Raw genomic sequence first — 22732 nt, 5'->3', positions numbered from 1 at the left:
GCAGTAGACACAGTTTCCCCTGCTGGACAATGGGGCAGAGGTAATGGACATCTACATACAGAATTACATTAGACAGACTTCAGTTTACTCTGGCCAGGTGACCAATTACTCCCAAGCCCAATACACATCTGAGGCATTATTCAGACAACATGGTCTGACCACCTGTATAGGCTTCACAGCAACTGTCTAATTAAGGGTTTCCTCATTAGAAGCAGACAATGATAGGTAATTTACACTTTATACGGAATTCCAGGAAGACTGGCTAACAGACAATCCCATATGTTACAGTCAAAAAATGAAGGAAATATGTTCCTGTTATCCTTAATATCATCAGCACCTCAATATATCTCCACACCTCCGCCGTTAACTTGGTGCAAGGCAGATGATCTTCCCAGATCATCCTGCCAGCACCTACACTGTTGGTTCTGCTTGACGGGACAGCCCATCAGCATTCCCATGATTGCTCCCCTTCCCGATAGCGCTGGCAGGTGATTCTAACGAATCATCCTGCCAAAGCCTACATTGACGGCCTGGCCGGGTGGGGAAACCCTTTAGCATCCTCAGGAGGGTTCCCCACCTGTCAGTTAGCTCCAAGCTACACGACTGGAAAGCTAGGTCAGGTTGCTGCAATGTGTCGTTGCCCTTGGCAACCTGACGTAACCAACCAGGGGAATGCGTGTCAGTGACGACCGTGAATTCGTGACCATAAAGACAGTGCTGCATCTGGGGAAGGGTCCCCACAGTCGCTACACGCACTCTCTCTATAGTGGCAGGACCTATCTCTCGGTCCCTTTGGGGAACGATTATCTGCCGGTCTGTCTCCTCCACTTCAGACAGCTCAGAGGGAATAACTTCCCAGGACCCTCTCAGCCCGCCCCTCCCAGCTGGTGACCTGCTGGCTAGCCCCCTGAGCTCTTCCAGGCTGCTGTCAAATCGAACCGCCCCAGAGAGCTCAGTGCTGCCTGTCACACATTCCAGGAAGGCTGCAAACGGAGAGGCTCCTGGGCCCTCCGGGCCAGGTTCCGAATTGGATGTGGCTGACCCCGCAACATTTGCCACTTCGGTGGACAGTCCCTCTGCTGTAGACCCGCTAGCACTGCGGGTTACCACTGCAGCTGAGGGAGTGCCCACATTATACACATCATGAATCACATCACATTTGGTCTTAAAAACATCTGAAGGGGAAAGATCTGGCCTGGTGCCGTCTGCCCCTTCAGTGGGCAATCCATCTGCTGCAGCCCAGCGAGCCCGGCTGGTTACTCCTGCAGCCGACGGAGTGTCCACCTGACACACAGCATTATGTAGCACAACACATATGACATCAGCATTATCCATCTTACACATATTGACATTTAGAACATTACATTCCACATCAACATTATCTGCTGCATTATACCCAGTGCTACCCAGCACTTCACAAGTAGCATCACTAGTTCTTGCATCGATCGCCTCGATAGTCCATGCGTCATAAAGGACATCATCAGTTTCTGCATTCTCCGGATCAACATGTCCCACTCCAGGCCTAGGCACTGGAGAATCACTAGGGCTGGCTCCTAGCAAACAGTCCATAGCCCCTGGGGCCTCACTAGCACTCCCTACTTGCACAGCATTATCAAACAGTACCTTGCACGAGTCCTGAACTCCTGCTGGGGATGCAGGCCCCACAGGGTTTGGATTAGGCTCATACCGGGCCACTAACCGTCCCAGGTCAGTACCCAGCAAAACGTTGGTAGGGATTTTGTCTGTTACCCCAACTTCTCTCAATCCGCTGCCGGCCCCCCAATTCAGGTGGACCAAGGCGGTGGGTATGGCTGGGGTGACACCCCCAATTCCTCGGACAGCAATCATTTTCCCAGGTATGTACTGCTCCGGGTTCACAAGCTGGGGATGTATGAGAGTCACTTCTGCTCCAGTGTCTCTCAGCCCAGTGGCAACTGTACCCCCAACCGTGACAAGCTGCAGATTCTCTGCATAGCCAGTGGCATTCCTGGTAGCACACAAAGCCGTTGGGACTTCACTGGCGTTTGAGGCCTCACTGGATTTTGGGGCCTCCCTCTTCCTCTCTGGGCAAGTCGTGCTGATATGACCCACCCTGTCACATACAAAGCATTTCCGAGTGTCAGGTTGCTTGAATCCAGGAGACAGCGGTGCTTGCCTCCTCTGGGTGCTGGGTGAAACAGGTTTAGCAATCTGTTCTCCTCTCCAGCTGGGCGTAGTAGTCCTCCGGGACTCAGGTGCTCTATGGGCGGTGTAGGCATCGGCCATTTCCGCAGCCTCATCCACTGTCTTTGGTTCTCGATCCAGCACAAACAGCCGGACCTCAACAGGACAGGTGTGTAGGAACTGGTCTTTTATCATCAGCTCCTGCAGGGCATCCAAGGTTTTAACTGACAGTCCTTTTAGCCACTGCTGGAAGGCAGTGCGCAGGTTGCAAGCATGATCCAGGTAGCTGTCATTAGGACCTCGCTGCACTGTCCTGAAACGTTTGCGATACACCTCTGGCGTGAGGTGGTATCGCGCAATGATGGCTTTCTTAATTGCCTCAAAGTCTGTTTCTTCCTCCTGGGGGAGACTCACAAACGCCTCCAGGGCCTTGCCTCTCAGCCCTGGTGTGAGGTATCTTGCCCACTGCTCACGGGGCACCCCATACTGCCGACAAGTCCTTTCAAACCCCTGTAGGAAAGTGTCTATGTCAGAGTCCTTGTCCATAGCGGGGAACTTATCCAGGGGGATTCTGTGGACTCGCTCACCTTCGCGTTCTGCGGGTCCAGCAGACCGGTTCTGCTGCTGAAGTTTAGCCAGCTCCAGCTGGTGTTGCCGTTCAGCACTTTCCCTCTCGGCCTGGAGTCGCTGTGCAGCTTGTTCCCTCTCGGCCTGGAGTCGCTGTGCCGCTTGTTCCCTCTCGGCCTGGAGTCGCTGTGCCGCTTGTTCCTTCTCTGCCTGTCGGTGCAGTAGGATCAGCTTTAGGCGCAGTTCAGGATCAGCCGAGTTCAGTAGCTGTAGATCAGCTTCCAGAGATGTCATCTCCGTGTTCGGTGGATCATCCAGGACATCGTCTCCACTCGCATCCTGTAGCGGGAGCGATTCCTCCTCTGGCATGTCGTGAGCTGCATCCGCTGACGTTGAAGCACGGGCTTGCTCTGCCTCATCATGCTCCTCGAGGGCACGAACCAACTGCTCCTTAGTCTGGCCGCTCACCGTCTCGATGCCTTTGTGCTCACACAGGTGGAGTAGCATCTCTTTATTTTGCCTTGCATAGCTGGATGCTTTCTGAGCCATCGTGTTGCAAAAAATAAAAAGAAAAAAAAAGGGGGGGGGGAGGGAAAGCAAACACCAAGTGTGTATCTTTGAACAAAAAAAAAAAGTATATAGATTCTGCACTGAGTAGACTTCTGTAGGCTAGTTACTTCTAGCAAGCTTCCAGCCTTTAGTACTCAGAATAGCGAGCTAAACTGCGTACTAATGTACTAAACGATGCCACCACTGCCAGCCAATTATGTCAGGAACCGGCCCGCGGCACGCCTGCGTATACGGTTCCCGACTGCGGGTTTGACCAGATTAAGCGGGGAACAGCCTTATTTAAGCTACAAACAAGGCTGGAACCCCTCAAAACACCTCTCACTGCCACCACTAGCGTTGCTAGACACTTCCACTCTGCTGTCGAGTCCTCAGCGCGCACTCCGCGTTTTCGTATTTGGGTCAGCTTTGCGCTTAGGCCAAATACGGGAACGCCACGCACCCACACACACACACAGTTGCAATCTTACACTGTCGTGAAGCAAAGACCCACTAACAGTCGTTCCGAACGATACTGTTAGCTACTCGCACTGGCGTTGTTCGTACGTTGGGTCAGCTGCGCGCTTAGGCCAACGTATGACAAACGCCCCCACACACAATGCAATTACAATTTCCTACGGTAGTGTTGCTCAAGCGTACAATTAGGCATGAACTTATACACGGTTACACTTCAGTCTCTTCTAGGCTATGAGGGTTAGTTTAGTACGGCAGAAGTCAAACTTATTAAATAATAATTTAATATTCTAGAAAAACATAGAACAGTGCAAAACTGAAGATATACAAAGAGATTACAAAAAAAACAAGTAAAAATAGTTACAAGATAAAATGTACAAAGATAACACACAAAGCGATTTTGCTTACCAAAATAAAGGGATCCCGATAGAAGAATCGTGGACTTTGGTGTGGACGGACACAGTCTGGCTAGACCAGGAGTTCACTAGCTTGGGCCAGGAGACCGGCTGCCACTACCGTCAGAAGAGAACTGCTTTGAGGTAGCTGTCCCCTGGTTTTTATAATGAAATATTCGCCTCGAGGCTGTAAGCCTGTGTGGACGGGGGGGAAGCTGGATTTAATTACATCCTCAGTCATAATTGGATTTCCAGAGATCCAACATCCACTATAGTCCACACACCCAACAAAAGACTTCCTTAGCCCAATTTCCCCAGGTTACAATGTCTTTACATCAAGAGATTGTTAAATGAGGCTTTTCAACTCCACCAATAATTCAATTTCCACAGGTAGAAAATGGTATCAAAAGGACTTCACCTCTTCAATAATTTCCAGTAGGCTGTCAAATACATTTCAAACATTCAGGTGTCAGCTTCCCCCTGCCCCCAAGACTCTAGCAGGCTTGCCTTGTCCCAATGGCTGACACCAGACTCAAAAGCCATGCCGACCAGCCTATTCTTCCTCAATTGGCAGGTAATTAGCAGTAGACACAGTTTCCCCTGCTGGACAATGGGGCAGAGGTAATGGACCTCTACATACAGAATTACATTAGACAGACTTCAGTTTACTCTGGCCAGGTGACCAATTACTCCCAAGCCCAATACACATCTGAGGCATTATTCAGACAACATGGTCTGACCACCTGTATAGGCTTCACAGCAACTGTCTAATTAAGGGTTTCCTCATTAGAAGCAGACAATGATAGGTAATTTACACTTTATACGGAATTCCAGGAAGACTGGCTAACAGACAATCCCATATGTTACAGTCAAAAAATGAAGGAAATATGTTCCTGTTATCCTTAATATCATCAGCACCTCAATATATCTCCACACATATGACTGCTGCATCTTTTTTCTCCAATGTTATCTGCTGTTCTGAAGTTTTAGTAAATCAGTCACATTGTTTTAGTTTCCAATTTCACATGCAATTTTTCGGATCTGGAACAATATAAGGGAACACTAGAAAGAAGGCCCTGTGTATGTTTGTGAAAAAACATTCCAGGAATGTCTGGCCACTGACAATCGACTATTCTTCTGCAGGGTCAAACATCAAGTGGAGTATTTAGGATTGAAAGAAAACATTCGAGTACGCCGAGCAGGATATGCCTACAGGAGGGTGTTCAAGAAATTCTTACAAAGGTGAGGATGACACTGTTATGTTAACTTTCCATACATTCTGCTACAAACTTTGATCTACACAAAAAAAGACCCTCCACATACCAGAAATTTTATATATACAAGGTTCAACCACAAAGTATCAGCCATGCAAGGTATTCATTCTGAGGCTGAAAGCCACCTTAAAAAGTAATGGTATGCAGCCACAATGATAGCCTGTAGGCCCATACTGACACTTTTTGGAAGATGGATCTCACAGCTGACCATCTATTACTCCATTTTAGTGAATGCAACTGCAGATTACCATTTTAGGTTGATTACAATATAGAGATATAGCAATAAGTATGTTCACCATAATGAATATAATCACTTTTTTCTTTAATTCTCATTGGAAAAACAGCAATCTGATTTTAAAAAGTGAAGAACAAAAATGCAGATTTCTTCCTTTTTACTATTCTCATGTTTTTTAAGTGGGCCCCTTTAATACTCCTATAGTGCACCAGTTATTGTGGGGACATTACACTTAGAAATCCCAGTGTGTTGAATGCAATCACTACAGGAGAAAAACAATGAAACATAAATAATGTTGTGAGTTCTCAATAATGGAGTCAATGGGAACTTTGCTCCACTACACAAGCATTAAATCAAGATTAGTGTGGTGAAACCCTGTAAGTGAGTGACATCATTCATGTCCTCAAAGCATTAGTAATATTTATAGACTGTGTTGAGAAACTGGAAGGACTGGAAATGTGTGTTTCTTTGTTTGCTATAAATTCTTTTGGCAGCTTTCTGGCAGTCCTAAGTAATCATAGATGCAAATAGGCATTTCTGCACAGTACTTTGTGTTTGCATGCAAAGATAGTAGTGAATGACTGGTGTGTTCCTGCATTCCAGCATTGGAAACTCTTCCCTATGTGCGGGCTTTCTCTAGCAGCTGAGCCCAGAACATAGGTCATTGTTACATTTCAGTGCATCCATTACATTCAGTGCTGTTGGAATGGAGGGCATCCTACTGGTCTTTCTACAGAACTGAAAACTTACAATTAGGCTTAATTCAAACTGCAAATCGCCAAATGCAATCGCTTAGCAATTGCAATTTTGAAAAGCAATTTTTTTTTAGCGATTGTGAAGGAATGTGTGATTTTTGCAGCATTCCTAAAAGTGCATTTGCTGAAAAAATTCCGGCACAGCACTTTGCTGATCGCCAGTGATCAGCAAAGTGCTACAAATCTCTGAATAAAGGCACTGCAATGTAAAATAGCCCTTACAGATTTTCTATTACCGGTATATGTGTAATTATAGCTACCAATTACTGTATAGAGACCATAGTGAACTGAGAATTTCTCTGGAATGAGTCATGGATATTAAATGGAAATCAAGCACTCAGATGCAATCTGTTTCCAGTATAAATGTTTTTTTAAATTATGCTCCTAAATTGTTTTAAAATGAGTCTCTAATTAGTAATGCAATAGACTTGTGTTATTGATTTTTGTTCTGTTTTAAGATTCAGGGCATTACATTATTATTTATACAGTACAACTGGTCCCTGATTAATAATCCATACTCCCATACTCAGTGTTTTCTGAAGCCCTGATAATGGAATGCATAGGACTTTTAAGTATTGTTTTATTTTGAGTTTTAATAGTGTTTATTATTATTATTGTTTTTGAATGGTATTTGGCCTTTATCCTCCCTACCAGCCACTCACTGGGGCACATTTAACAAGACTCGAGCAAAGCAAATGGGTAATGAAGTGGGGCAGTTGCCCAGACCACACATTCAGGTTTTTGCAGTTACATAGAATTGGTTGCTCTTGACAAATAATCCATTTTCTTTGCACCTGTCCTGAATAATCTGCCACTCTGAATTAAAATGAAATCTAACTGCTGACACAGAACACTCCTAGCTGCAGGACCCGATCCCTCGGGCAATTTTGCTGGGCTGATGAGGACAGATGCAAAGTCAGCTGTATTGCTGATGACATGCTTATGTGCTATGTTGTTCTGCGGGACGTGGGGGGACGGGACAGAGCGGTGTGTGCATGATGTCATGCAGCAGGCAGGGGAGTGGCATGATCAATAGAATTGGCTGTCGCTCAGGTGAGTTGATCCGCTGGGCAGATCACTTGCTGGTTGGGGCTGCTGCACACTTGACTATCGGCTGTGGTGATAATTACCGGCCACCTCAGCCGACTTTAGTCCCACGTGTGTACATGGCTTACGATCTCATTCAAAATTTTAACTTTTATAGTCACCCAAAATGCATCATAAACCCAAGACATAAATTGGTTAACAATCATCTCTTATTCAAACACATTTAGATGAGACTGTAATAGCATAGATAAATCTTCAATTGTGATGGACATAAATGTTGTTGCATTCTTTAATAGAGTTTGCTGTAATAAGTTTTACTAAATCAGAAGAAGACATAGACATAGGTATGATTTCAGACCTGATGTGCAGAGAACAGATAACAGAAATGTAAGGAATGCTGCTCAAAAGCAATTATGGGCAACCGTGGAAAGTTTTCAGAGATGTGAAAGTTGTCAGATTAGCAGATACAGCAATCCTGTTAGACAGTGTTTGTAAAGGTGAGCTTCATGTAAACAGTAGGCAGCCAGGATTGGAAATTTGGACATCCCTACGGGCCAAAATCTTTAATCCGTTCTTGATTAGAAAGCAGTCTGCGTTTGAATTAGCATATTTCTTATATGTAAATACCCTTTAAACATTTGATTGCCAGCGATGAGATGGATTTTGGCATGGCTTGGTTTCATTGACAGCCATTGTGAGATACTTATCTCATCATGGCTGCCAAAGGGTTAAAACAAGCTTATGGAGGCATCAGTTGCCACAAACTTGTTTTAAAAATAATGTGGTGCCTCTGTCCACTGTTTAGTGCTGATTTGGGTGGTTCTTACTCCACTTTGCAGCTGCTGCAAACTGCCGCCCACCCAAGATCGCTCCTGCTACCACCACCTATTTTCCATCTCCTCTTCATGTGGCTGGATAGTGTAATGGTTAAGGGCTCTGCCTCTGACACAGGAGGCCAGGGTTTGAATCTCGGCTCTGCCTGTTCAGTAAGCCTATTCAGTAGGAGACATATGCTGTGAAATTGCGTGGAATTCAGACGTATTCTCTGCAGTAATTCTTGGTTCACAGAAGTGAGTGAACAGCTGCAGTATGTGATGGAGGTTGGAACTTTGTGTTCCTGATCTTTATCACTGACTGACCGCTTCAGATAATCATGCCTGGCTGAAAACTGAAGTGTATAGCTCATTTTTAGTAACCTGCAATTACAAAATAGTTCATGTAGCAATTACAAACATTAATATTTTTTTTTTAATACTTAAAGAGAAAGTCCGAACAAATTAAAAAAAAATCTACTTACCTGGGGCTTTCTCCAGTCCCCGGCAGCCATCCGGTGCCCTCACCACAGCTTTGCTTTCAGCCGGTGGCTGGGGGTCCCCTCCTCGCCAGGTCGGCATCTACTGCGCCTGCGCATGAGCCGCTCTCGGTCATGCTCACGTGGTCTGGATTGTACTGCGCAGGCGCAAGAGCCGCTCTTGGTCATGCTCACGTGGTCTGGATTGTACTGCACAGGCGCAGTAGTTCTGCTCCTACACAGAACACTCCAGACCACGTGAGCGTGACTGCGAAGGGCTGTCACACAGGCGCAGTAGATACCCATCAACATTTGCACCAGAGAGAACCCCGCGCCACCGGCTGGGAGCAGAGCTGCGGCAAGAGCACAGGACGGCTGTCAGGGGCTGGAGGAGGCCCCGGGTAAGTAGATTTTATTTGTTTTTGGGTTTTTTTGTTTGTTTGTTTTTTACAGCTTGGATCTGTTCTTTTAAGTCAGGTTTCTCTTTAAATGAGAATTCCATAAAATGTCCCTTGACTGCAAATTAAATGGAAACATTTTATTTTGCATTTTGATCTTATTTATTTTTTTGTTGTGATCAAGTGTCAAACTCCAGTCCTGAAGGGCCATATCCATGCCAGTGTTTAGTATAGACCTAGAAATGTGTTCTGCTTGATGAACCACACCTTTCCTGATTCAGTCCCATTGATTCGTTTGGGCTGTGCCATAAATGTGTGAGGAACTTGGCCCTTGAGGACTGGAGTTGGACATCCCTGTTTTAAATCTATCAACTGCAAAACGTTCTAATAGTGTCTAGACTTTGAAGTCTGACTAATGCCTGCAGATTACTTTAAGAGGTGATTAAAGGGAAAGATATCTTGACTGACTGTTCCATAACTAATAGTCATTCTGGTGAACAACAGACTCTGCCTAGGAGAACCTGCTTATCTTAGCATAGCAAGAGGTTTAGAAATGTATTCTCACGGGTAAGGTTATGTAGACTGAGGCAAAGGCACAGTGCTTTTCAAGGGTTTTAAAAGCCTGCTCCAGAAGCATGTTTTACTTTTAATGAACTGTATGTGTTCTAGAAACTAACCTTTGAACTTAATACTTCACCTAAGGGAAGATAATTAACCTTGTGTGATAAGCGCAACAGCAGATACTATAAAATACTGCTTTATGGCAACCAGTAAACTGTGCGTTGGGAAGTTTGTGTATATGATATGTTAGCTTGTAGCTTCCTGTTCGCACTGATCTACAGGAGAGATACAGAGGTGTCAGTTTAGATGTATGACGTATATGGTTTACACTAACACTACTACTCCTAATAGACGCCAGTCCTTTAGTGTGACAGTATTGATTAAACATTTTACTCAGAGTACAAGAAGGCATGGTTTGGCATCTATTTGAGACAGATGGGTGGGGAGGTGCTTCTTGCAGGAACAGTAACCACACAGAGTACAGAAAGTATTTTGGGTAAGGGGCCTCTGACACAGACTTACATCTTCTTCACTAATAGTTGTTATTTTCCTATAGTCCTGTATGAACGTAACCAGCACCTGCTCTGCTTATTATGAGTGAATGGAGCAACTGATTATGGAAAGACATGCAAATTTGCAGCCCTCTATAGATCTCTGGTTGCTTGATTTTTGTTTTTATGTCTTTAAATGGTATTTGTAGGGAATAAAGGATATATTAAACCGCACAAACTGAATTATGGAATGTAATAAATTACATTAATGAATAAAGATAGCGAATGTCCTTATCTGATGCTATACCTGGAAGCCATTGTATAAACCAGACATACATGCAGTGGGCATTTGGCTGTGTTTGTACTTTTCCTTTCACCGTATCGCTTTACAACATCAAAACATGTGTTAATTGTTTTTCTCCCGTTGGACATTAAGAGCATAAGCTTGTCTCAGATCAGTACATAGTGATGTGTCACAGGAGAGACCGTTATGTGATCAAATAGGTGGCTTTTCAGTTTTGATTTAAATGTGTCCAGGGTTGGAGCTCTCTTGATTGATTGTGGCAAGGCATTCCAGAGGTTATGGGCAGCATGACCAAAAGCTCTGGCTACCAAGGTTTTTAGTTTGACTCATGGGGTAGTCAAATAATTAGACCATTTGATCTGAGGTTGTGGCAGGTGTGAAGCAGTTGCAGCAAATCATTCAGGTACCCGGGGCCTAGGTCGTGTAGGGATTTGAATGTTAACATGCCAATGTTGAAGAGGATTCTCCAATGTAGTGAGCAAAGGATTGGTGTTATGTGGCAATGGTGGGGTTGGCTTGTTAGCCTTGTGGCAGCATTCTATACTAGCTGCGAGTATAGATATGTATTAGGAAGGTCTGCATAGTGGGCATTGCAATAGTCCAACTAGAGTTGGAGAATTCTCTGAACTAATAAGGTACTAATTTTTGCAATATTCCTTAGGCGAAAAAAGTAAAGTTTCACAGCAGCTGAAATTTGATTCCTGAAGTTTAATCCTAATCAATCAGTGAACCCAAGCTGTGCACAGTGTTGGAGTTAGAGAGTTCCCTACCCTCAGTGGAATTGACTGTGTCTGGAGCTGCTTTGCTATTAGTCGCTGACCTCCGATGACAAGAACCTCAGTTTTGTCAGCATTTCAATTAGGCCAGTTTTCATTCATCCACTCCTGACGCTCAGCTAAGCATATGCTTATTTTTGGAATGGGGTCCGTTATGTAGGGTTTGAATGAGAAATATACTGTAGCTGGTTGTCATCAGCATAGTAGTGATGTGTCAGACAGCTTTATATGCTGCTTGCCGTAGTCACTTGACCACTCTTAAAGTGTACCAGAGCTAGTATATATACTAGCTCTGGTACACTTTAAGAGTGGTCAAGTGACTACGGCAAGCAGCATATAAAGCTGTCTGACACATCACTACTATGCTGATAATGGGTCCATTAACCTCCCTCGGTCGGAGCCAGTCTGATGTAAGAGAAGCACACTGTTTGCGTATCTCTCCAGCAGCCACTGGAAAGATATGTAGAGTGCGCACTTCTCCTGCATAGACTGGCCCTGACTGACTGGAGTGACGGAACCCGGTATTGGAGCCGCAGGCAGACTGAGGACAGTGGCGTGGGAGCGATCCGTGCATATGGGGCTGGAGGAAGTCCCAGGTATGTATAACATGTTTCCTTTATACTAGCTCTGGTTTTCTTTAAACCTGACACCCTACAATCCCTCTCAAGTAAAGTGACACATTGGAATCTATTGAAATTGCATGCCAGATTGCTTGTACAATGAAAAAAGGTGGCTTTTTAACCCTTGGAAAGCATCCGTGTGGAATGGGCCTAACTTTTTGGGAAAACACACCTTGCTTACTTCAGGTATAATTTTGTATTTCCATATTGCCGTTGTAGGCACAAAATTGAGCAATTCCCACATTCACACCTGAAGGTTTGATTCAGTTGCTGTACATGTATGTTTAATATAGTCATGCTTAGGTTATTGTACTGATTGAGCAGCTGACGTGTCATCTCTTGCCTGCCTGAAGTTATCAATGTGCATCAACAACCGTTGTTTATCTATTAGTTTTCCACTATATTGGGTAAATACATTATATTGGTGTTAAAGGATCTGAGCTAGAGTCCAAGACATGTTTTAAAAATCAATGTATTCTGATGATCCATCTGATGAATGATTTATAAGTATTAATTTATTATCAAGACATTAAAATGGTTTCAATTTAAATGATCTATTTAATGAGCAAATGCCAGACATATCTACAGGCTATCGCTTTGATCAAGGTGGCAGTGTTCTTTTGCATGTATGATTGATTTATGTAGTAAAATGAATATGATAATTATCTGACTTGCATTCTTAAGGTGGCCATACATGGTACAATTTTTTCATCCTATCTTACCAATTCAGTGTAGTATAAGGGAACTGGCTAAATTATCCTTTCAGTATATTCACTTAATTTACCCTGATTACTACATAGAAATGGTAAGATTGTATGAAAAAATTGTACCATGTATGGCCACCATTAGAATATTTATTGAGTGAAGCCATGCAGGTTACTGGTTGTCATTGTAGTTTTGCCCCTGCATTGTTTTCCTTTGGTAAAATGTGTGTGTGTGTGGGGGGGGGGGGTGATAATTTTGCTATTTGGCTCCATCATACATGGCCATTAGCGCCCCCAAACTCCATATCAATTTATAATATGACTATAAATGCACATATACAGCACACTATTTATTTTCATGGCTGTTCTATAACAATTTACACACTGTTTGTTTTATGCTGTTTTTGCAGTTGCTACCTGCATTAGCCAGTCAGTAATTGTGCAATTTAGAAAAAAATGTAGGTCTGTAAAAATGTTGCTATTCATGCATGCTTTTTCACATTTCTTCATCTAGATATGCAATTCTTACCAAAGAGACATGGCCTTCTTGGCGTGGAGATGAGAAACAGGGTGTGCTACACTTACTACATTCTGTAAACATTGATCCTGATCAGTTCCAGCTCGGGAAAACCAAAGTATTCATCAAGGCTCCGGAATCTGTGAGTATGCCGAGTATAGAAGGATTTCAGAAAGAAATGAATACTATGCCGTTCTTGTTTCTCCTTTTTATTAAGAACAATCCTTTAAGTAATCTAATGTTAACCACCTACAGTAGTTCAAAATATAAGTGAAAAGTCAAGTCCTTTATGAACTGTCTGGTTCAGCAAATAATCAGTAGGGTAATGTTTGAGAAACACCTGGCCCATATTCAATTCACTTTCTTTTTTGACGTTTTCTTCTAGGAGATAATTTTTCATCTTCTTTTTTAAAATAACTTATCAGCACTTTGTCATTTAAAAAGTATTGCCCAAATTACTTGAGTATATTATCACTTGCCGGTGGGTTAAGAGGCATGTAATTGATAACAGGGTTGTAATGTCAAATCATGACCCCCCCGCCAGCAAACATTGGTACCCCTGTCACTGTTCACACCCTTTCCCTTGCCTACCCCTGGTAACCCTCACAGCCTGGGGGCGCATCTTGCAAGGGTCATAAAACAAGTGTGGACATCGGAATTTTCACACCCATAACAAATGTACCCACAAAAGCATCTGATTTGAAGCATGGATCTTTTTATCAGAGGAAGTGAAGGTAGTAGTTTGGGGGGGGGGGGGGGGCCTTATTATTATCTTACCTTTTTTGGATGATTTGAAATACAATCAAGAAGGTGTCTTTGAGTTAAGTTTTCATTTTAAGGTGACCATTTTGACATACTGTGACCAAAAGTCCCAAGAACTGTTTTAAAGCCCAGCCATGGATGCAAATGTTTTCCTAGCTTAGGCACAATGTTTTCTATGTATACAAGTTGCTTGTGTGGTTGCTAAAAACTGTTCTTGTCAATATTCTTGAGAGCTTCCCCTGCGCGGAATTTTTTTTTTCTTTCAGTTAGTGGCTGGGCCGTTTGCAAAGTATGCACTGGGCTTTATCTTTGAACCAGCCTTGTATCTGTGGAATCTTCTGAGGGCCATCCGCTTAGCTTTAACTTACTTTGCCTTTGTGGCCCCATGTTCTACTATTACTGGATTTCATGTGTGTGACAAAATGTCGTGCAAGCCAAAGCAGTCTAGTGCTGTCGCACTCATTAGTGTTTATGGAACTTTAATGGGCTTCTTTGATGTTGTACTAAGGGATGTGTATGAGTTGGAATAGTTACAGTCTGAAGAAAAAATTTGCATCCTTCTACTATTCCTAAGGGCCTGTTTCCACTACGCGCAGATTCTGCATGCAGAAAACTGACTCCAATTAATGCCTATGGGAAATCTGCATCAGAAAAATCGTGTTCAGTGGAAACAGGCCCATAGACATTCATTGGAGTCAGTTTTCTGCATGCAGAATCTGCGTGTAGTGGAAACAGGCCCTTCGAGTACTAGTTCACTGTTGAGTATTACATGGAGGTGTGGTGATCACAGTGGTACTACCTATTCAATATCATTCATTGTACACTATTGAGGACATTTTGAGCACAAACTTTGATATAGATGATGCTCATCACTTTATTATTAATGCTGAATTATGCACATTTTTTATGCAAATTCATGCAGTTTGAAGATAGGCCAATCGAATCCCACAATTTGCATTTTCCAACTGCAAACATTTTCGTATGCAATTTGCATATTCATGCAAGTAGTTGAAATGCTTCCAACAGCAAAATTTGAGGCATTTTAAGGATGGATGCTGTGAAAACTAAACCATTATGGTTGGGATGAGTTCCTTACCCTCTGTGTTACTCTTTAACTCTTACCCCATCCCCATTTTTCCGGGTTTTCTTTCTTTTCTTTTTTTTTTCTCTTATTGCAACATTAAACATTTTTACTCTTGCGGCATTCTGTGACCCAGTTTAACGTTTAACCCAATTCACCACAAAAAAGTAAGTTTGTTTTGAAACTGTGCTCATATTTAGCAGCATCTGCAGTTATATGTAAGGAATCTCAAGTGTTGCTTCAGAGCAGTAGTTCTTCTGTTTTGATGTGTCAGCCACACCTGAATAAATAGAAAGAACACGTCATTTGAAGGAACATCCTCTAAAAATAGTTCATACACATGCATGTCAGGCGTACATGACCCTGTGGTCTTCATCATTCAGGATGCTGTTCATGCACTATATACAGAAAAGCATAATGGCGTCCCACAAGTCCCACCATAGGGAATATAAATACCTGTGGAAAGGAAATCCTTGTTATGCTGGAGTGTGCAAGGTGTCCTTTTGGTAATCGAGCTAAAAAATCTGCCACCCATGATCCTCAAAGACTTTCTAACATTTAATGCATTAGCTGAACAACTAGTATGCAATCCAGTGCTCAACCTGTAGAAAATACAGATGTTTCTTCCTCTTTACTATATCCTGCTGATGAACAGTAAACATGAGCACAAGCATGAAATGTCTTTGCTCATCTGTGGGACATTTTTTCATGAATCAATGATTACAGAACCCTTTAAGTGCCACATGTTGCCAATATTTTATTTATATTCATATGCTAGCTGTTAGTTCCCAACACTTTAAAAGTGAACCCGAGGTAAGAGTGATATGGAGGCTGCCATATGTATTTTCTTTTAAGCAATACTAGTTGCCTGGAAGTCCTGCTAATCTATTGGCTGCAGTAGTGTCTGAATTAGACTAGAAACAAGCATACAGCTAATCTTGTCAGATTTGACAATATTGTCAGAAACACCTGATTTGCTGCATGCTTGTTCAGGGTCTATGGCTGAAAGTATTAGAGGAAGTGAATCAGCAGGACAGCCAGGCAACTGGTATTGCTTAAATGTAAGTTTACATTAACCTATTTTGGTTCCTGGGCGTAGTTTCTACGTCCAGGAACCATGCGCACTCCCGGCCGCGGATTCGGTAGCCAGGGAATCAATGTATCGGTCTACGGTGCCCGATCATTGATTCCTCTCCCCCGCTGAAAAAACGACAGCTTCTCTCGGAAGCTGCGCCTTTTCTGGCCGTTCCCTCTGCGATGAGTCACTCTAAGCGTGTGTTACGCTTAGAGTGACGTCATGTAAACAAACTCATGGCCGCCATCTTGTGGCTAAAAAGGAATACTACACCTGTAAAAAAAAAATTTAAAATTAACACACATTTACATTATCAATCTATTGTTTACCTCCCACCCTCCCAAAACTACCCAAATAAAATGTTAACAATAAAAAAAAAAAACCATTACAATAAAAAAAAACAAAAACATGTAAATATTTACCTAAGGGTCTAAACTTTTTAAATATCAATGTAAAGATGAAATATTTCTATATTTTTTTATTTTAAACTTGTAAATAGTGATAGATGCAAAACGGAAAAAATGCACCTTTATTTCCAAATAAAATATTGTCGCCATACATTGTGATAGGGACATAATTTTAATAGTGTTATAACCGGGACATATGGGCAAATACAATACGTGAGTTTTAATTATGGAGGCATGTATTATTTTAAAACTATAATGGCTGAAAACTGAGAAATAATGAATTTTTTCCGTTTTTTCTTATTCTTACTGTTAAAATGCATGTACAGTAAAGTGGCTCTTAGCAAAATGTACCCCTCAAAGAAAGCCTAATTGGTGGCGGAAAAAACAAGATATAGATCAGTGCATTGTGATAAGTAGTGAAAAAGTTATAGGCTAATGAATGGGAGGTGAACATTTCTCGCGTGAAAACGACGGAACCTGAATGGGTTAAACTTGTATTAAGTACCAAACACTTTGTTTTTAAGTTTTATACAAACTACAACTGGGAGTTTGTCCTATTCAGCCACAAAACGCACAATGTGGGTCTAAACACCTGTTGAGGCGGCTGCAGGTATGGAGAACACCAGCACAGTGGGCAGTGACAGGTCAGGGCAAGCTATGGGAATGAGGATCTGAAAAATTGGACTTGCGCGCAGGTCTTTACCCACAACCAATGTGTCATGCATGACATGACTTAGAGTTCTCGATCAGCAACAGTCAGGTATAACATTCACCTTTACACGTCTGCAATTTAAATCGTTTCATGAATCTAGCTTAGCCAGATTCTACAATGTCTGATTTGTCTAACATTCCACTTCTGTTAGGTGTAGCCCTTTTAGGTAGCAAACAGTTAATATTTGATAGACATTAGTACTAGTTCTGCACACCAGCCAGCAGATCACATTGTTTGTGGCCTAGAAATTTCCTGTGCAGCACAGAGCACCATTATTTGTGCATGTAATAAGCAGATGGAGTGGCCAGATTTAACCACTACAGTGTTTAACTTGGAAACCGTTTTGTGCGTGGATTCTAAAATACAGAAATTCTGGTGGTCTGCTAGGATAATACGATTTTCTGGAAATGTGCCTGTTGTATGCAAACAAATGTCATCCTTGAAATAATTAAAAAGAAACAAAACTCTAATAAAGAAAAACATTAAGGCCTTAAAAATGATCTGGTCCAGCTCTCGGCATTACCTCAGCTTGTCACACCAGACCCGTTCAGTATCAGCTGTTCAGTTGTCTCTGAGACAAATTATTAATCGCCCCATTATCATTTTTTTTAACCCCTGGTGCTTCTCATTTAGCCAGACAGCAATGCTAGAGAAATTGGTATTACATGGCCAGGTACACTGCTGATAGGATGTCACAACAAACAACTGTGGATTATGACGAAACCTCCCAGCTCCGAGCTCCCTATCCTATCCATTTGTCCAAAGCCTGAAAATGAAAGGACCACTATCGTGAAAAAATTTAAAATACACGAAAAAACATAAATAAAAAGTACATCTCTCCTAAAATAAAATGTACTATAAATTGCTTTTCTCCTATGCTGCTGTCACTTACAGTAGGTAGTAGAAATCTGATGGGTTTTGGACTAGACCATCTCTTCATGGGGGATTGTTTGAGTTGTCTCTATCTTCAAAATAACTCAGTGAATGGCAGTTGCTCAGTCCAACTGCTAGAATAGTGTGCAAACAATTAGGGGGGATGGCCTGCATCTTTGTATAGATCATTTCCAGTGATTGCTTTTGTAAAGAAAAAAATGAAATGCTGAGAATCCCCCATGAAGAGATGAACTAGTCAAAGACCTGTCAGTTCCGTCAGATTTCTACTAACTACTTTAAGTGACAGCAACATAGGAGAAAAGTGATTTATAGCTCATTTTACTCTCAAAGAAGCATACTTGTTATTTGTATGTGTTTACATGTATGTAACGATTGGTGTCAGCACGCAGAGAGAATCTGATTATTGGTGATCTGCAGCATCACCAAGAATGCAGATATATACCTGATTATTGATGATCTGCAGAATCCCCGATAATACAGATATATTGCTAACCTCTGGACACCTATAGGTATGTGAGTGTTTGGTGTAACAGTAGTACTTTGAGTAATGCACCTGCTGAGCAGGTGATCATAGGCAATAAAGGAATACTGCTCTTGAGGGCACAGGAACCTTCCAGCAGCCTGAGACTCTCCAAGGGGTGGAGTCAGGCTGGAGATAGGAAGAACCAGAGAGTGAGTGACACCTGAAGGTGGATGTCACTATCTGATCTGGAGACTATCTCTTAAGAGGAGAGATAGCTCTCGAGGTCGGGCACGCCTGGTCGGCAACACACGGACAGATAAAGTACAAAGACAGAAGGCTGATTCGGTATCCAAGGCAAGCAGGGTCTGGCAACGGAATATCAGATATGCGAGGTACCGAATCAGAGATCAAAGGGATAGTCAGGAAAGCAGTAAGTCATAACAGATATCAACAATGCCTAGTCTGGGTGTGAGGTCCTTGGTCTCTACACCCTGGAACTAGTCTGATGAATAACAGATAGATAACGCAAGTTCCCTAGTCTGGGTGTGAGGTCCGTGGTCTCTACACTCTGGAACTAGTCTGAAGTATAACAGATAGATAACACAAGTTCCTTAGTCTGGGTGTGAGGTCCGTGGTCTCTACACCCTGGAACTAGTCTAAGCATAAACAGAATAACAGTACAAGTAATCTGGCTCAGTGTGAATTCCCAGGTCCACCTGGTTCAAACACACTGTTGGATCTGACTAAGGTCTGAGTGCTTCCACGTAGTGTTCGCAACGGCAGACAACTTGAGACTGGCCAGCAGTAACTATATATGGAGTAGTGCTCTCCGGCACCACCCCTAATTGATCAACCAATAGTAAGCTGCTCTGGAGTCAGCTGATCGGCGTGATCAGCTGATCTCTCCTTGCCCAGTATAAGAGTTCTGCCTCTCAGCGCGCGCGCGTATTCCTAAGCCTGTGTGCACTAACAGACTCAGCCACACCAGACACGCGCTGCCGCGTGCAAACCGCCACGCTGGACGCGGAACCAGCCGCCTTACTGTTGTTACATGCGGCGGCTTTTCCGCGTTCTGCCCTGTTACCAGACGCACGCTTCCGCGTGCAAAGCGCCGCATTGGACACGGAATCAGCCGCTTCCTTAGCAGCACACGCGGCGGCTTTTCCGCGTTCTCTCACAATGTATTTTAGATTTTACAATGTTTTGTGATATTGGTCCTTCAAGTATTTGGTTTTGCAGTTGGCTAATCTATCACAAAGCTTTACAAATGAACTTTCATACCTATATGAAAATGACTTGTCAGGTTTATAGTTATTCAACTGTAGGTTGTAAACCATATTAGATGACAACTTCCTTAAAAGTGTTGCTCATAAGTCCTTCTGTGACAAAGTAATCTGGGGATTTAGATGCTACTTTAAATTGTGCATACCAATTTACATATTTAACCCCTTCATGCAAAATAGACTTTTATAAATGTGCTATTTGTGCATTCATTAGTGCAAATCACACGTTTAATAAATGTCCATTCTGCCAAAATGCACATACACTGGGCACGTGCACATGTGCATTTTATAAACCTCTCTATGGATGGCATCAAGTGGTTAAAAGGAAATTATAATGGGTTGATCGCATTTTACTTTACTTTTTAATTGTACCAGTAGTTAGGGGATGGTGGAGAGGGTAGGAGGAGGTCACTGGCTTTTATGTAAATTGTAGCACCATGATGTCACCTAGTGTACCTCTTCAGGGATGCAGGCCATAACTCTGTGAGGGAGGAACATGTGCCTATGTTAACTGTGAAAGCTGAGTTTCTTGATTGGCATGTGCAAGACAGGAGTGGGTACAGCAATGGAGGACATCTACACTCACCTAAAGGATTATTAGGAACACCTGTTCAATTTCTCATTAATGCAGTTATCTAATCAACCAATCACATGGTAGTTGCTTCAATGCATTTAGGGGTGTGGTCCTGGTCAAGACAATCTCCTGAACTCCAAACTGAATGTCAGAATGGGAAAGAAAGGTGATTTAAGCAATTTTGAGCGTGGCACGGTTGTTGGTGCCAGACGAGCCGGTCTGAGTATTTCACAATCTGCTCAGTTACTGGGATTTTCACGCACAACCATTTCTAGGGTTTACAATGAATGGTGAGAAAAGGGAAAAACACCAAGTATGCCGCAGTCCTGTGGGCGAAAATGCCTTGTTGATCCTCGAGGTCAGAGGAGAATGGGCCGACTGATTCAAGCTGATAGAAGAGCAAGCTGATAGAAGCGCATTTGTAAAGCCACAACATGCACAACCTTGAGGCGGTTGGGCTACAACAGTAGAAGACCCCACCGGGTACCACTCCTCTCCACTTCAAATAGGAAAAAGAGGCTACAATTTGCACAAGCTCACCAAAATTGGACAGTTGAAGACTGGAAAAATGTTGCCTGGTCTGATGAGTCTAGATAGAGTCAGAATTTGGCGTAAACAGAATGAGAACATGGATCCATCATGCCTTGTTACCACTGTGCAGGCTGGTGGAAGAGGTGTAATGGTGTGAGGGATGTTTTCTTAGCACAATTTAGGCCCCTTAGTGCCAATTGGGTATCGTTTAAATGCCACGGGCTACCTGAGCATTATTTCTGACCATGTCCATCCCTTCATGAACACCATGTACCCATCCTCTGATGGCTACTTCTAGCAGGATAATGCACCATGTCACAAAGCTCGAATAATTTCAAATTGGTTTGTTGAACATGACAATGAGTTCACTGTACTAAAATGGCCCCCACATTCACCAGATCTTAACCCAATAGAGCCTCTTTGGGATGTGATGGACGGGAGCTTCGTGTCCTGGATGTGCATCCCACAAATCTCCATCAACTGCAAGATGCTATCCTATCAATATGGGCCAACATTTCTAAAGCATGTTTTTAGCACCTTGTTGAATCAATGCTACATAGAATTAAGGCAGTTCTGAAGGCGAAAGGGGTCAAATACCGTATTAGTATGGTGTTCCTGACAGCCAGCTCATGTAAGACAGGGTACTCATTATATCCACTTCAGGCTTATTTAAAGAAAAGAAAAACCGCACAGCTTGCAAGCCTTGAAGCTCTATGGTTTATAGTGGCAGAGATATGTACCTCCTGTGTGAGTAAGTTTGCAGTGTGTACAATCTGATATTTAGGTCTATTTCACAATAGTTGCTGTTGTATGAACCTAGCAATACTGCCAGTCTTGGAGTTCACCAACTACTGCAGGTGCCAAATTACTGAAACATGAATTCTGATACATTTTTATAAATAGTAAGTAATTTAGCTTTTTGAGATCTCAAAACGCATTGCCTTCAAGGAAAGCCACATCATGTGAAATGTTACTTTAATGTATAGAAACACCAAACCATATTATTATTTATTGTATTTATATAGTGCCAACATATTACGCGACACTGTACAATGAATATGGTTACAGACCTTGATAATAGGGGTGACAGGCAACACAATACAGACAGTACGCAATAAGATTGACATCTGTTGCCTCTGTAAAACATATTTTGACTTTTGTGGTTGGAATCACAAGCAAGCAATTACATTTGAAGCACTATATTTAGTATATATTTATTGCTATTGCTAATACCACTTCCAGCAGATTACAGATTGCCACATCCTTATAAGGGAGAAACTCAGACTGTATAAGGACATAAATGATGTGTTGGATCTGCTTCACAGATGCTCAATAGGGTTTAGGTCTGGAGACATGCACCGTTGTCCTGCGTTTCTTTAGCAAGGCAGTTTTCATCTTCGAAATGCATTTGGGATCATTGTTATGTTGCAATACTGCCCTGTGACCCAGTTTCCCCAGGAGGGGATAATTCTCTGCTTCAATATGTCACAGTACATGTTGGCATTCGTATCCCAGTGGCAGCACTCATGCAGCCCCAAACCATGACACTCCCATCACCATGCTTTGACTGTAGGCAAGACACACTTGTCTTTGTACTCCTCACTTAGTTGCCACTACACACGCTTGATACCATCTGAACCAAATACGTTTATCTAGGTCTCTTTAGACCACATGAGGTTGCCGTAATATTTATGTCCTTAATATGCTTGTCTTCTGCAAATTTTGGACTTTTGTGTGTCATTCTTAGAAGAGGTTTCCTAGTGGGATAACAGTCATGCAGAGTAATTTGATGCAGTGTGCGGCATATGGTCTGAGCACGGACAGGCTGACCC

The 22732-nt window shown here is 42.7% G+C and overlaps 1 protein-coding gene across 1 annotated transcript in view; it reads left to right on the top strand.

Annotated features, from left to right (window-relative positions):
* MYO1E (myosin IE) overlaps positions 1-22732 on the top strand; it is a 208078-nt gene that overhangs the window by 137832 nt on the left and 47514 nt on the right. Inside the window, exons 18-19 of the mRNA XM_068275534.1 lie at positions 5289-5387; positions 13116-13260. Coding sequence (XP_068131635.1) covers positions 5289-5387; positions 13116-13260 — 244 coding nt within the window. The remainder of the gene's footprint in view (positions 1-5288; positions 5388-13115; positions 13261-22732) is intronic.

The sequence above is a fragment of the Hyperolius riggenbachi genome, chromosome 3 (genome assembly GCF_040937935.1).
Source record: "Hyperolius riggenbachi isolate aHypRig1 chromosome 3, aHypRig1.pri, whole genome shotgun sequence".
Classification (NCBI taxonomy): domain Eukaryota; kingdom Metazoa; phylum Chordata; class Amphibia; order Anura; family Hyperoliidae; genus Hyperolius; species Hyperolius riggenbachi.
Note: the sequence above shows the minus strand (reverse complement) of the source record. Positions and strands in the feature narration are given on the sequence as shown.